Source organism: Lonchura striata, chromosome 15, assembly GCF_050655825.1.
Source record: "Lonchura striata isolate lonStrDom1 chromosome 15, ASM5065582v1, whole genome shotgun sequence".
In the NCBI taxonomy this organism is placed as follows: domain Eukaryota; kingdom Metazoa; phylum Chordata; class Aves; order Passeriformes; family Estrildidae; genus Lonchura; species Lonchura striata.
Genome location: NC_140717.1, coordinates 14,832,038 through 14,847,504, shown reverse-complemented (window position 1 = coordinate 14,847,504; position 15,467 = coordinate 14,832,038). Strand labels below are relative to the sequence as shown.

Genomic DNA, 15,467 nt, shown 5'->3' with positions numbered 1-15,467 from the left:
GAAGACATCGGCGATTCTTTTTTATTAATTCTCTATGCACAGAGACACTCCTGTGTTCCCATGTTTCATTGAATTGTTTTTAGAAACAAAGCAAACAAACTATATAAAAGACCCCCAGACCCACATAAAGACTGGAATGAAATATTCTGTGAAATGTGCATCAAGCCCTCTGAATATAAAAAGTTACATTAGAAAGATATCATTGTTCATTACTGGGGAGAATCTGAAATAAGATCATACAGCTTTGCTGGCAGTGGAGCCGGTGTGTATTAATTTACTCTGCTCCCTAATGTTGCAGAAATTATATCACGGAAGTGTTTTTCTGCAGAACCACATTTTTCCCTGCATCCGTCCCTCCAAGGCAGCCGCTAGACTTCTCCAGTCTAATTGCTCACTCTCACTTGCAGTTTATATCAGCATCATCATTTTATTTTTCGAGCATTGGAGGCTGTGGGATTCGGTCGTGGAGAAGAACAATGAACATTCAGCTGTTATTTATTGTACTCTATTGTTTTGTGGCAACAGCAGATGCCAGAAAGCTGAATAAAATAAAAGAACAACTGAGATTAAATTGCCACGGACCTTCCTTCCTGACTCCTAAATATAATCCCAAGCAAACTGAGCCTCCAAATCTCATCCTATAGCCAGTGTCAGCCATGACCTCTGTGGAGGAAGCACATGTGAAGCAGCGTGGCATCACTTAGTTTTGCCATGACATGCATGAGAGATCATTCCCTGACCTCACCACCACCAGCTATTGCTGATCATGTGCAGGGAAATGCAGTGGCTCTGCTTTTCCTCCTCATGCTAAATGAGAGTAAACTTAATTAGCAGATCTCATTCATTTCCCAAATGGGGCTCGTTAATATTGTAGCCTCCTCTTCCAGGTAGGTGTGACACCAGGATTCAGCAGTGTGCAGGTTGGTCTGAGGAGCTGTGGGGCCGTGCTGGTGGCAGTGGCTGGTGTGGGGTGGGAAACAGACTCAGAACCAGCCGGCTGCACCCCGGGACAGGCAGTCTGTTACTGCTGGGGCAGGGTCAGGCCACCTTGAGGCTTCACTTTATCTGCCCTGCTGTGTGTTTTGGCTTGGTTTCGCTGCTGCGCCGCTCGGATGTGTCCCAGGCATCAGCGTCACTTAGCCTTGACCTTCAGCACGCTGCACTCGCTAGTCTTGGCATTTAAGGAAAGCAGGGCATTGGGATACATGGTGTCCTCAGAGCTGCTCCTTCTGGTAGTGGCTGGAGATTAGGCGCTGTCTTCACTGGCAGCAGTCTGTGGTGTGACTGTCACTTTGATCTACTGGGCTTGTTTTGGCTTGTGCAGGAAAGAGGAGCCAGTTATCCCCGGGGATGGGGCTGCTCCTGCTTGGAGACCAAGTCCTGTGGACCTCCTCTGAGCAACATTTCTTTAATTCCTTGCTTTTTTGGATGATGTTTGCTTTGCACAGGAAAAATGCTTCAGGAGGTCTGGCAGCCTCTGCTTCTGGGAATGAATGCGTCTGACTTGCCTTGGTCCTGCTGTTAGGACAGGCTGAGCCTGATGGGAGGTTCCCATCCTGGTGGCTCCGTACTGGTAGCGTGGTTTGGGAGCTGTTTGGGTTGTTGCTGCCACATCAGGTGGTGAGTGCAGGGAGAGGCCAAATTTTTTGGTAAGGCCCAGAAAGACCTGGAGGAGGAGGCATGGAGTGACCCCTTATGCAGGGTTCCGTGTCCTCGCTGAGCTCAGTGTATTTACTCAGTGGTTTTGGCGAGTCAGAACGCTTGAGTAGCACCAAGCCCTCAAGATACACCTGCTAGAAGGTAGAGAGGAGCAAGACTGCACAAGGAGTCTGGAGCTTGTAGGCTTGATAAGAGGCAAAGTGGTGTCCTTGATTTGCTGCCTGTATTTCACATCATTTCCCCTAAATACCAGCAGTGGGGTTTGCCAGGAGAGGGACCCACGGTGCCCCTGGGGCCGCTCACTGCTCTGCTCTGCCAGCAGCTGCCAGCCCCGGGCTCTGGCCAAGTAGGGTGCTGAGGCAGAGGCTGGTTCCCAGCGAATTCCCAGCGAGGAGCCCGCTCCTGCCCGCGGCTGAGTCACGGACCCGTGAGTAAGAGGCAGAGAAGTCTTTGCCATAGTAACGTCGGCGCTTTGTCACTGCACGAGCGTGATGGGGAACTGCTGCTTCGCCCAGGAACGTGCGGTGCTGAATCGCTGCCGTGGCAGAGGCGCCAGCGCCGGCAGCACCGGGACACCACCGGCAGGGCCGGGGTGGAGAAAGGGAACCACAGGGCCTGGCGTTCCTCCCTCTGCCTCTCCGCGCCTGCACAGAGCCGCTTCTCAAGTGCCTCTTTTCCCTCTCTCCTGCCCAGTTTGATAAAAATAGATTTTGAGCAAGCAGCGTTTCCAAGCAAAAAAGCAGTTGTATTTGTTTGTTTTATCTGGAAGTTTTCTAAGGGATTGAAAAGTTGGGGGTGGGGGAAGGGGGGGACCAGCTCTTCCCAGCACAGAGATCCAGCAGCAAAGTTAACATTTCCACCACGGCTTTATCTTTTCATCCATGTAAATAAACGTCCTACACACGTCACTCATGTGGGGTTTGCAGGGAGAGCCGGAGATGATGAGCCTGTTCCTACTGGTAATATTTACTCAAGCAACAAGAGCAGGAAACAATAGCAAAGCCGAGACTTTTCCTTTAGGTCTGCAGGAGGGAGCAGCTGTCCACACCCTCGTGGCTGTGGCACGTGCTCCAGCCAGGGAGGTTGGGGCTGTCTCAGGACAAGCCAGGACACCAGGCCATCACCTTTGGGAAGCTGTGCTGCACGGAGCTTGTCCACTGTCCACCGGTGACAGCTGCCCTGGCATGGGAGTCAAAGTTCTTTGGCACCACCTGCTTTCATGGAAATGTTGGCTGGGCCATATCTGGGGCATCAGCTTCGTTATCTGCAGATAAGCGTCAAGTCGTGGGTTTGTGTGGCTGGAGGTAGAGCCTGGAAATGCGCAGGACCAACGTGTCACGCAAGTGTCACGAGCGGATGTGTGACACCCAGGCTCCTGCCAGCCCTGCACCGGTGACCTCCATGTATCTGTGCCATTCTTCCCCTGAATGCTTGCTGCTGGCTGAGGTTGGATCCCTTGTGGAGCCAGGCTGGCCGTTCCAGAGCAGTCAAAAGTTTTTGGCCAGGTGACACCATGCTGCCAGGCTTTCAACAGGCCTGGTCTCAAAGCCTGGTGCTCAGAGGGTTTACCCAGGGCAGGGGGTCGCTGGCAGAGTCCCTCTTGAGACTTTGGGCAGGACCAGTGCTCTCTGCTGCCCCATAACTCCCTGTAGGCTTTGCGTCTCACCGTTCTTGCTCTTCTTCAGGAGAAAGAAAGGAACGCCAAGAGGAAGAAGAAAAAGGGCGCTGCTGTTCAGAACGAAGAAGCCGCCTTCCCTCCCGCAGCTGAGGACGAGGAGATGGAGGTGTCGGGGACGAGTGGCAACGAGGAGGAGATGGCAGAGGAGGCGGAAGGTGAGGCGGGTATGTGGCAGGGAACGTGCTCAGCTCCTCTGGCTTTGCTGCTGCTCGGTGTCCCCGTGCACGGCCTCTCTGGGGCTGCACGTGTCAGCATTCACCCCAAAGCCTGTCACCCCAAAGTCACACCAAGGTGGTGGTGTCTCGCAGCACTCGTGGCATTTTGGATGCCTCCGGATTTCACGCTTGCAAGGAGTGCCCTGGATCACTGCCCTCCTCCCGTGTCTGTCTGGACAGATGGCTATTTTGGGAGCCCTTTGGTTTCTGATTTCCGTCAGTGCGCTTTCCAAGAGCACACAGCCTCCCAGGACCTCTTGTAAATCACATTTCTTGGTGTTTTGCTCTAAAGGAGGGTCCCTGCATGCTCTTAGCCACCACTGTGAGCTCTCATGGGGCTTATCATGGGCTCAAGGAGAGATAACCCACCGTGGTCAGTGTGTGCTGGTTCCCATCCCATCTGGGCACTGCTGCTTCCCTGGGCAGTGGAGCTCCTGGAGCCCAGCACTGGAGAGAGGGCAGGGGAAGCTGTGGTCTGCAACCAGCAATGCTGGTGCACCTTGGTGGGGTTTTTCCTCCTCCTTTCCCTTTTAAGGCAGCGTTTTTCTCTCTCCAGCCATACCAAAGAAAGGAAACAACTTGAAAGTGACAATTTTCAGCTATTTATCGCTTAGAAAGCACAGCAGTTCAGAGTTCAGAGAAAATGTGCACAATTTTCCAACAATGCCCACTTGACTTCTGTCAAACTAATTTAATAACTTAACCAGCAATCTGGCACCACACTGGTTCCTGGCCTTAGCACCCAGGCTAATGGGACTTGAAACAGGAAATCTTTTCAAATGGTCCTTGTGAGTGATTCATTACAAGGCAGATTCCAGGTAAATCTTTGTGTGAGGTGAGTGACTCACAGGAGCAAAGTAAAAGGTAGATACTGCTCTTTTTAAGAGTGCCTGAGAGGAAACAACATGATTTTGAGATGAGAGAGGGATCTCTTGACATGCTTCTGAGCCTTACTCTCCAAGCATTGACTCTTGCTCTGCTGCTGGGGTGCCCTACAGAGTTGTAGAAAAGCATGAGGGGCGTGAAATGTAATGGGCATGGAAGTGCCAGGGTGATGTTATGCAGGAGATGGGCACTGGCTCCAGGGTGACATCTGGGGATACTCAGACAATACCTTGAAGTTGCAGGGCCCACGTGGCAAATCCAGGGACAGGGGGAAAGACTCAGTGTGAGAATTATGGATTCAGCATCTGTAGGGAATGCAAGGAAGTCTAGAGCTTAGCTGAGCTTGGGATGAGCCACTGTTGGATGTCTCAGCATGGCATTCAGAGTAGCATCAAGTGGCAGTTGGGAAGAATTTTGCCAAACACACTGTGAACCTTGTCCTGGCTGGGTGATGGGACGCCTCACTTCTTGTTTGCGAGTAAGATTGGAGAAGACGGATTCCTGACGAGTGTGGTACAATTTCACTCTCAGGACAGATGGACGTGCTCCAACGTACAGCTCCTAGGGAACAGTCCCTCTGTGGCACTCCTCTCACCAGCATTTGAAAGCTGTCTGAGCTGCTGTGGAGAGATGCAAGTCAAGGAATGCATGTGAGGAAGCCTTTGGGGCATGAGCGTGAGAGCCCTGCCTGGTGGGGACACGCTGGGATGAGACTGTGGAAATCTCCTGGTGTTCCTGGCCCTGGCCATGTTTGTCCGGCCAAGGCTTGGAGGGAGTGATCCTCTCCCCAGCTGTAGAAACAATCTCTTGGCAGCACCTAACTCTGAGCAGCGCATGGATGCTTGTGCTTCCAGCTCACATCAAGCTGCTGGTGGCAGATCTGGGAATGATCTTCCCATGTAATAATTAACCTGTCCTGCAGCAGTGCCAGCACTTTCCTTTCACCGACCCTGACCTCCTTTCTTCTGCCACCGGTGGCTTAAATAACAACAAACACGTGTGGTGTTTTGGGATGATCCCAGCTGCTCCAGGGGTGGCACAGCCAGGGAGACAGGAGATGTAAGTCAGCAAGTAGGGTGTCTGGTCTGTAGCAGCTGATCATGTGCCATGGGTAAGAGGGGAAAAAGGGAGCAGATCTTGTCCTGGCAGACCAGCCAGCAGCCAGGGTTTTCCCTTAAAATCCAGCTTCCCATTCACTCAGTCTCCAGGCTTTTGGGCGTGTGATTTTGTGTTTGGGTGGGGGTTAGCAGTCGTGCTGGGCAAGCAGAGAGGCCCCCAGAACAGCTCTTTGCTTAGCAGGCTCTGGATCTGGGGATCCCAGCACAGTTCTCCCAGCCCCGGGATCATCTCCCCCTCGGAGGAACGAGGGCGTTCTCTTCCCAAGGGAGGGGGTGGAGGCAGCGATATGGGAAGCAAGAATCTCAGGCTGATCCTTATTTTTATTTCTTCCCTTTTCTCAGCTGCAGTAAATAACAGCTCCGACACCGAGAGCATTCCCTCGCCAAGGCCCGAAGCCAAAGAAGGCGGCGAAAACGGGGCCAAGGCACCACCCGGGCCGGGAGGTGACACCGGCACGGAACCGGCAGTCAAGTGGGAAGAGGCTCCAACGCCCCCCGAGGCTCCCCCTGCTCCCCCTGCCAACCCCGCTCCTGCTGCCAGCCCCCCGCCGGAGACGGCTCCCGAGGCACCCAGCACCGAGGAGAAGGTGCCGGAGGACCTGGTGGTGGACGTGGTGAAGACGGAGGAGCCGGAGGAGAAGGCGAGCGAGGAGCCCTGCAAGAGCGAGGTGAAGAAGGAGGAGAGCGAAGAGAGCCAGGAGAAGGACAAGGGGAATGACAAGAAGGTGGAAAGCGGCGTCAGCAGCGCGGGGACGGCGGGGACGGAGGGGACGCCCAAGGCCGAGAAGAAGGAGAGCCACAAGGGCAGTAAAGGCCCCGGGGTGAACCCCGACAGCGACTCCAGCGCGACCTGCAGCGCGGACGAGATGGACGAGCAGGATGCTGTGGACAAGAGCAGGTAGGAGCGGAGGGACAAGGGGACGAGGGCATGACCCAGGGCCAGATGAGCTTTCCCATTGTGTCACGGTGCCCATGGGTGCCTCCGTGAGCTCCTCCTTGGGAACATCGCTGCTCAGGCGCACCCCCAGGCAAAGGGACTTCCCAGCTGTGTCCCCGTGTGCCCCCAGCCCTTTGGCTGTTGTTCCAGAGGGGCTGTGACACAACAAGCAGTGCAATGTCCCAGCGCACGGGTGCTTCTAGGACATGGCCGTGGGCAGATGTTGGGTGCAGAGCCACTGTATTTGCTGGTGGCAGCTGCCCATGTGGGTGACGCAACCGGGATGTGCTCTCAGGGACAGTGGAGTTGTGCTGCTTTGCCAGCATCCGGGGTTGGGAATGGTTTCTGTCTGAGTTGGCATTGGCAGGAGAAAAGTCACATCAGGGATGCTTTTTTACTGCAAGAGGGGGCGAGTTGCTCCTTTGGCAGAGATGTTGCCCAGATCAATTTGCCAGAGGCAAATTATCCATCATGGCAGTAAGGGAGGAGAATGTGGTCTGTGCAAGCTTTCCTGGGGCCATGCCAGTGGGTCTTCACCTGAGCCACTGCAGTCCTGAGCCCTCCACCCACCCCTAGGCCTGGCAGCCAAGAGAGCCTCAGACCTTTCATGGATGGCTCTTGGGACAGGGAGGAGAAACACTGGCCTCCTCCTTGGAGAAACATCCTGCTCCCCTCCCAGCTTTTCCCACAGGGCCCTCCCCACCCAAGAGCCTCACAGATGGAGAAAGGGTTTTCCATTTTTTAAAGAATACATGTGAATACAGGCATCTTTGTAGCACTGAATTTTATGATTGCCTCTGGGCCAGGTGGGACTTCTGTGTACACCCGGCCATTGTATGTAGGGGCAGCAGTCCCTCTTCGACTCAGAGCTGGGCAGGGACTGAAGGCTGGCATCCACATCCAGCATCCTGCATCTAGTGTCTTGCAAGCCTTCTGTGGGCTCACAGGGAGCAGCTTGGCAGCAAGATGTGTGCTGCCAGGCTGGGCAGGCTGTGCATGAGGTTATTGAAAAAGCAGCTGAGCAAAGTGGTGGGATGAAGTCGAAGGGAGCTGTTGTGCCTCCCACCGCTCCAAATGGTCTCTGCACTGCCCCTGTGATTGATGCAGGAGCCAGTGGATGAGTGCTGCTGGTGCAGGAGCATCCCCTGGGGTGCAGCCCCTCACTGCCCAGCAGCTGGAGCAGCGCAGGCGATGCCGAGGGGTGGTGCGGTGCCGCGGCCAGGCCCAGCCCCGTGGCAGGACTGAGGCCTCTTGGCTGCAGCGCTCCTCTCCAGCAATGGCCAGAGTCCAGCACCACCCCTCCCCACCCTCCCCTGCTTCCAGACAGGAGAAAATCTCCCAGTAAGGGAGAATGAGGCCAGCTGGGCTGTCCTCCTCCGGTTTAACATTAACCCAGCCGAAAGCAGGGCAGCAGTGGCTTGCACCAACTCCTCAGCAGCAAAGGAGCAAGTCGTCTTGGGAACAACTTTTCCACGGCGGCTCCTCGCTGAGTCAGCGCCTATCTCGCCTGTCAAACAGTTACCAGCTTCCAGGAATATTAAACACTGAACAGGCGTCCCGCAGCTCCCGGGCCACTCCTCTCAGCCGGTGTGGTGATGAGGCGCGGGCGCGAGCAGAGCCTGCTGGCATGGCAAGGCTGCAGCTGACGCTGGCATCGGGCGCTTCCCAAGCCAGAAGCACCCACAGGGTTGATCCTCGGCTGGCTCAGAGCTTTTGGCACCCGGTGGGGACTGGGTGCCCTTGCCAGCTGTAGCTTTGCTCCCTCGCCCTCCCCGTGGGCCGAGGGCTGCCGGCCCGCGGGCGTTGGCGCAGCCCCGCTGCCGCAGCGTGACTCGCGCGGAGCGGGACCGCGCTGCCGCGTGAGCCGCCCCGTCACCGCATCACCCGATGCTCGCCCGCCCACCCAGCGCCAGCGCGGCGTGGGTGCTCTTCCCTGCGCTTGTGAAAGCATCAAGCTGTCCCCGGCATCTCCCAGAAGAGGACAGAGGGTGGCTGGGGTGTCCCCGCGCTGAGAAAGGAAAGGGTTCAGAGTAGGGGCAGCCTTTTTTTGGTCCTCCTGCAGTTCACGCTAGCAAAGACATGTCCAGGATTGAGGAGGCGCAGCCTTAACTCATCCGAGCTGAAGGAGGCAGCTGGTTGTCTGTGGTTCCATGTGGCGAGTGCTGCAGGAGGGCTGCTGCGAGCACAGCCAAGATGTGGTTCAGCAGGAGGTCACGCCAGATGGGGACATGCGAGGGAGGCCACACACAGACCTGCAGCATGGTGAGGAGACACCTGCACCGACCATCCCGGTGCTGCATGTCCCGTTGCTGGCTCAGCTGTAGGTGCAGGGACTCTGCCAGGCCAGTGCTGTGTTGGAGCCACGACTCTGGCTTGGGGGAGCCCGCTGTGGAGATCTGGTAGCCGCTGCCTTTGCAGAGCTGCTATGCAGTCATGTTTGGCCAGGTCATGTGTCAGTGTGTTGGATCATCTGGAAGTTAAATTAGTCCTCATCCATCTTCGTGGCAGAAGGAGGAAGAGTATGGGAAATGCAGTGTCATGGTCATCCCCAAAGTTTTTTGCCTGGGAGGGGACATTTCCACACTGCTGAGGCTCAGCTGTGAGCCTGCCAACCCCTTCCTGCTCTGACTCTTCCCATCCTTTGCAATGCCATCAGCCATCTTAAGGCACTGGTCCTTGGGTTTGGGAGGCTCTGAGTTGGCAGCAGGTGGATAAGAGGTGTCAAGAATTGTTCATATGGTGATTTCCAGAGCAAAGCACCCAACAGACATCCCCTTGTCTGGCGCAAGATCTGCTGGGAGGGATGTAATAAATTAGGCAATTTGCATATTGATGAATTTAATACTGACTTTGGCTTCCGAAGCATTGGGATCCTGGAGGGCTTCAGGAAACCTGAAGATCTTGAGGGTGCTTAAAGGGACTTTAAGTGTGCTTCAGTGTACATCTTCAAGCACCAAGCAGCTGCTGGGGTGGCAGTTCCACAGCTCAGCCTGGCGTGAAGGTCTCAGGAACAAGTGCTGGGTGCCCTTGTCTCTGTGTCTGAGCAGATTTAGGGGTACTGCACCCCTCCAGGAGTGTGGCTTCACAACACCCGTGTGGCTCCACAGACAAATATCACTGGGATTATTTAGGGAAGAATTCAAATTTGCTGTCCTTTGGTTAGTTTCCCCTGGGTGCCCAACCCTGGTCCCAGTGTGGAGGTGGGTCCCCTTCCCCTCTGATGCCAGGCACTGTGCAGAGTGAGGGCCGGGGCAGCCCCAGCACCATGATGAGTTTATTCCCCACACATGGCCCCGCCACGCTTGTTTATTCATCCAAGGGTGAGCATGGAATGACCTTGAAATTTATAGGCTGAAGAGAACACTAAAATAACAGCTAAAATAAACAAATCAAGCTGTAAAGCTTGAAAACTATGAACTGCCTTCAACAAACTGGAGTCAGGAGAGAGAGAAAGCAGAGATGGCCTGGGCAAATGTGATCCCTGAGGTCTCAGCATAAGCTCGGGAGCTGGACATGCTGAGGGTTTGACCCAAGGGCTTTGCACGCCTCCATCCCACCCCATTTTGGTGGCAACATGGGGATGCCCCCCATGTTTGTACAGGGGTTCTGCACGGCTGGCTGAGTGTCTACCAGGTGGCTCAACGAGCCAAGGGGAAGAGCAAGTGGTGAGGATGCAGGGCTGCACAGCTGCTGGGCTGCTGAGTGCCAAATCCCATCCAAATCCAGCCTCTCATCTTTCAAGTGACCCAAGGGCCCGAGTTGCCTGCACTTGGTGGCTTGCCCTGGCTTTAGCACCTTGATAAAAGACAGTCCTTGAAGAAGAGCATGAAGCTGATCCCCAGCCCTGGGTGAGCTGTACATGTGAGCTCTGGAGGGTAGCATGATGTCCAAGTGAAATCTGAGCTGGTCACCTTGCTCCATAACAGCCAGCTCTAGAGTCCATTTTCCCTCAGGTTTATTCTGGACAAGAGCAGATTGGCTAGAAATAGCATGGGGATGAGGGAAAGTGGGCTCAGGAGCCTCTTGAGCCAGACATAAGGGTCTTGTTTGAACATGTAGTCCCTTGGGAGTTGTCTTTGAACCCAGATTCCCAGCAGCGAGCAGCGGTCCAGCACGCTCCTCTCGGAAGCAGAGGATGTCCTCCGGGTTTGGCAGCACAGAACAGGCTGCAGAGTGTGGGGGAGCCATGGGCCATGGAGCCTGTCCATGGCTGACGTTGTGTTTGGTTCCAGGTTGCTGTCCCCCCGGCCCAGCCTGCTCAACACCGCCAGTGACGCCCGGCTCAACTCCTCGCCGCAGAAGCCACTGGACCTGAAACAGCTGAAGCAGAGAGCTGCTGCCATCCCTCCCATTGTGAGTACTCTGCTGGAGAGGGCAGGGACTGGGAGCACAGCCTGTGCCTCGTGCATCCTCTCCCACTGGGCTCCGTGGTGTGCTCAGGGTTGCAAGGATGTGCTCGTCCCTGGGGATGGGCTCTGGCCCACAGAGAGCCGTGCCCGGGCGGTGCGAGCCCCCGGCCAGGCAAGGTGCTCCCCGTGCAGAGTGTGTTCCCAGCTGCTGGAGCAGCTCTGCCAGCAGCGTTTGGATGTCTCTGGAGCTCTTTTATCAGAAAATCGTGGGAGGTCTGGACAGAAAAAGCTTCTCGCTGCCACATGACTGCTGCCTCCCATTGCTTTAAAAAGAAAGAGTGCACCTTCCCAGCCCTGCACTTCATCTTGTGCTTGAAGGATATCACCTTAGTCACCCAGGAGCTTTGCTTGGTCCCCCTTTTTGACTGCTCAGTAGCCATGTATTGGAAGTAGTGATACAGTGGCTTGAGCTGTGAGAAGAAGCATCCTGGTATCTCCAGGGACAGCGCTGGAGGAGCAGCGATGCAGGGTGGGCAGGGAGGAAATCCCTGCTTTGGGGTTTGCATGCTCAGGGAGGACCCATTCCCGATGCTCTTCCAGTTTCCCATATTGTAGTTGAAGATGTGGCTGCTGTAATGTAACTTCTGGCAAAAGCTACAAGCACATAGCTGTAGATTAGAGGTTTTGAACAAGTCTGACTCTTTCCTGTAGTATCACCAGCACAGAGCTGGTGCTCTTTGTCATGGGCTTTTTAAATCTCCTGTGGCTAGTGAGCCTTGAAGCCCTGTTTGGTCTCTGCTAAGACTTGCCATGTTAGTGTAGGGCAGGGGCTTCTCATAACTCCTGATATCTTCAAGATTTTTATGGATGTCAGCAGACCACGATGAGCCTCACCAACTCTTACTGCTTTGCAGATTTCCGAAGGTTTCTCAGAGGGGGTATTGCAGAGTGGAAGCGCGAAGCCTCAGGTGCCTCCCCACGCCTTGGCTCTCTACCAGCAGCAGATCACAAAAGCCCACGAGTCTGCCCGCGAGGACATGCCCCCGAGCAAGCTGTCCCAGTCCCAGCAGCAGGCTGAGAAGGAGCAGCAGCAGCCCAGCAGCAGTCCCAGGGGGAAGAGCCGGAGCCCCGCTGTTGGAGAGAAGGAAGGTAGGGCTGTGTGCGTGTCGGTGCGTGTTGATCCGCGCGGAGCACCCGGGGCGTGCAGCTGTACACAGCCAGCAGCTTTCTCCCTCCTAGGTGAAAGCTTGCTTCAGCCCCTGAAAGCTCTTTAATAGCATCTTGAGGCAGGACGAGAGAGGCATGGCTAATTTCCCATGTTCATTAGACAGTATATGATGTCTCATTGAGCCCACAGCAAACGCCGGGCAGTGTGGAGCACCAAGGAGGTGAAGATTGCCTTTATTAGCATCTGCCATTCACCAGAGAGCAGAGGGGCCTGGAGGCATGCCAAGGCTCTGGGTACAATGGCTCTTTTCTACCTTGCTGGCTTTCTATAAAGAATGCTTTTAATGCACAGCGGGGACCATTATTTCATTTAAAATCAATGCTAATACTGTGACTCGGAGTCCAAAGGTTCCTGTAAAGATTCCCAGTGCTTTCTCCCCGGAATAGCTCTGATGTGGTTTGGCTGCCTAATGAGCAATTCAGAGGTTCCCACCATAGAGCATCTGAAACATTATTAGCTTGAGCACCTGGGGATCAAGGTTAAGGAGAGACGGGAAGTCCTGATGAAACCATCCTCTAAATGTGTTTTTAATCTGAGTGTTAGAGTCTGTTTCAGAGTCTGTGTCCCTGCCCCCCATAGCCAGTCTTGGCTCAGTTGTTAAGGAAGATGAGAGGCTGTCCCCAATGGCACAGTCAGGGAAGTTGGCCTTGCGTAGGTACAGTGTCCACCAGAGCTGGATCCTGAACAGGAATGGGTGCAGCTGCAAAAATCACCTGCTTGTGCATGGAAGAGAAGGGTGGATAAAACTGTGCTGAGGAGGCACTGGACTTGGCTGTGATGTTTGCTGGAAAATCACTGTGCTAGTTCACCCTCGGGCAGCCAGGACTGCAGGCCAGGTAGTTATTCCTCAAGCTGTCGTGTCCCTCTGCACAGAAGGATGTGCTTGCAAGAAAAGTCGTTTGCTGGCGCTTGGCCACAATTTTTTCAAACAATAAATAGCACCATGTGTGCATCACACAATGTTTTGCATATAAGCAAGGAAGGTGACTGCTCACCTTGCAAGAAAGGGAGTTTCCCCTAAGTCGTGGTGTTGCCACCTGTGAAGTCCCATTTCCAGTAGATCTTATCCTGCTGTGCTCCTGTTTGCTGTCCAGGTGGAACAGTTCCCTCCAGCTCTTCCCCCTCAGTGGCAGGTAATCAGGTTTGATCTCCTGTGCTGTAATCATGTGCAGATCTGATGCTGCACTGCTGAGCTGCCTTGTCAGCTGGGTGCCACTGCCAGCACTCAGCCCAGGGCTCTGCATCACCCGTGTCCCAGTGCTGCAGCTCCAGCTTCCTCCTGGCCACAGGAGGATGAGGAGGTGAGGCAGATGAGTGGGTATGAGGTGCAGTGCAGACTTTAGGTGTTGAAGTCACCCACTCCACTCTGCAGCCTGCTGGCACCATTATCAAATACAAGGATCTGTTATCCAGGTGGATCTTTTGTTGCTTTGTTCTCTGCGAAGCACTAATGATATGAAGCACTTTATTCTCTCCTCTGTACAGCTCTGAATCTTTCATGTTAATGAAAGTAATTATGCCTCCCTATATCCCTGCAAACATCTCGGTAGGTCTTGGGCTCCAGCTGCGTGCTCTCCAAGCCCTGTGTGACTGTGCATCTGTGCTGGGTGCCACAGTGGGTCTGGAAGGCATGTGGACCCCAGGGAGACATAGGCTGGTCTCCCCTGTTCATAGTGGGAACGTACTTCTCCTTTGAAAAGCAGCAGGTTTGTGATGAGTTGCCTCAAGAGGAAAAATCAGCTCCCCCAAAGCCCTGGTTTGAGTACAAGTATGGACTCAGGCACTGCCTCTTGGAACACATCCTGGCTGTGGGTCAGGGGTTAGAAGGGAGATAGCCAGATATTCCTGGCAAATCTGTGTGCATCCCTTCCCTCCCCTGCTCTCCGAGCCATCCCAGTGCAGTGGCAAGCATCCAGACTGCAGACATCATGCTGCCACATGGCTTGGAGTGAAAAGGAGAGTCCAGCACAGCCCGCAGAGCCCTCTGGAGAGCAGCCCTATGCCACCTCTCAGCCAGGGGCTGGCTCCACCAGAGCAGGTACTCCTGTTCCTCCCTGGCTTGATAAGAGAGCTTGAACTCCTGCAGCCGCTCCGGAGATCAACATCCTTCGCCCCGCTCTGGATCTGCTTCAAAGCCAAGTCTTGCACACATCCTGGCCGAGGCGTTGGCTGCCTCGCAGCCTGGCTGGGGCTCTATCAGCCTGGAGGGAGGCCAGCCAGCCATGCCTTCTGAGCCCTGCCTGGCCTTCCAGGAGGAGCTGCTGATCACGGGGCTGGGCAGAGGCAGGCAGCCCTGCCTGGATCCCACCCGCAGACAGACGGGTCCGGATCCCTTTCCCCGGTGCCGAGTCGCTGTCGGGCGTATCTTTGGTTCTCACTCGGCGGTTGGAGCGCCAGCAGCGTGTTTTGTGTTGATTTAGTTGTGTTTCATTTGGCCTCTGTAGGCGACGGGGAGCCAAGAGCATTAATTTGGATGACGGATCATATAAACTCTGACTCCTTCGCTCCCATTCCAGGGACTTGATAAACGGTAATAGGAACTCTCTCTTCCCCGTGTAAGTGCTATTTTATCAAAAGCTGGCTGAGTTATAGCCACCCTCTAATGTGGGGGCAATTAGGAACTGGCCACATTTCACAGGCTGGAGAGGCTCGCAGGGGAGGGGACGGCTCCCACGGGGAGGGGAGGAGGACGAGGCTCTCCAAGAGCCATCCAGGGTGCACACAGCCTTGGCTGACAGCGCCTTGGCGTCGGGAGCGTCTTCAGCTGGGAGATCCCAGCGCTGTTTGCCCCCACACCGGAATGGGGCCGAGCTGAAGGGGGAGGATCAGGGAGTGTGCCAGAGACTCTCCATCAGTGAGGAGGATGTGCCTGGATTCCCCTCTGTTGGCAGGATGAAGGGATCCTCTCTGGGATCCTGCGTGGGGACAGAAGAGGCCACAGCCAAGGTCTGGTCCCACCAGGCTGCAGAGGTGTGAGTGCCTGCACACCTCTGTGTGCCCAGAATGGATTTCTGCTCTCACTGAGGCGGACAAGAATAATCTTCCAGCTTCTGAATACGCTGAGCATTAATAACGATAATGTAGTAAAGCCTCATTAAATTGGGCCTCTGATAATCTACTAGCCCTATTATTAGGCTTAGCAGGATTCAGCATCTATTTTTATCAAAAATTGATGTTTAAAGGCTGGGTTCATTTGTGATTGCTATTGTTTACTGCCCAGTTCCTAATTTCTGGTCAATGTGAACCTTACACAGGTGGATCTGGGGAGGAAGGGCAGTGCAAAATGAAGCGTTTATTGATTACAAGCAAAACCTACCAAACCTGCCTCTAATCCATCCAGAAAAGGCTGTCTCATCCGTCTGCTTAGCCAAGCGTGAGGATGCACTTGGCATAGAGTT

General features: G+C 54.6%; 1 protein-coding gene across 38 annotated transcripts in view; it reads left to right on the top strand.

Moving 5' to 3' along the window:
• The window catches only part of NCOR2 (nuclear receptor corepressor 2), a 227,989-nt gene that overhangs the window by 184,060 nt on the left and 28,462 nt on the right, over nt 1-15,467 (top strand). For 36 of the 38 annotated variants that reach the window (XM_085593368.1, XM_085593374.1, XM_085593370.1 and 33 more), the window contains 4 exons: nt 3,345-3,501; nt 5,898-6,453; nt 10,725-10,845; nt 11,756-11,990. In XM_085593368.1, the coding sequence (XP_085449494.1) occupies nt 3,345-3,501; nt 5,898-6,453; nt 10,725-10,845; nt 11,756-11,990 (1,069 nt within the window). The remainder of the gene's footprint in view (nt 1-3,344; nt 3,502-5,897; nt 6,454-10,724; nt 10,846-11,755; nt 11,991-15,467) is intronic. The other 2 variants (XM_077787266.2, XM_021532797.3) reach the window with 1 other exon arrangement.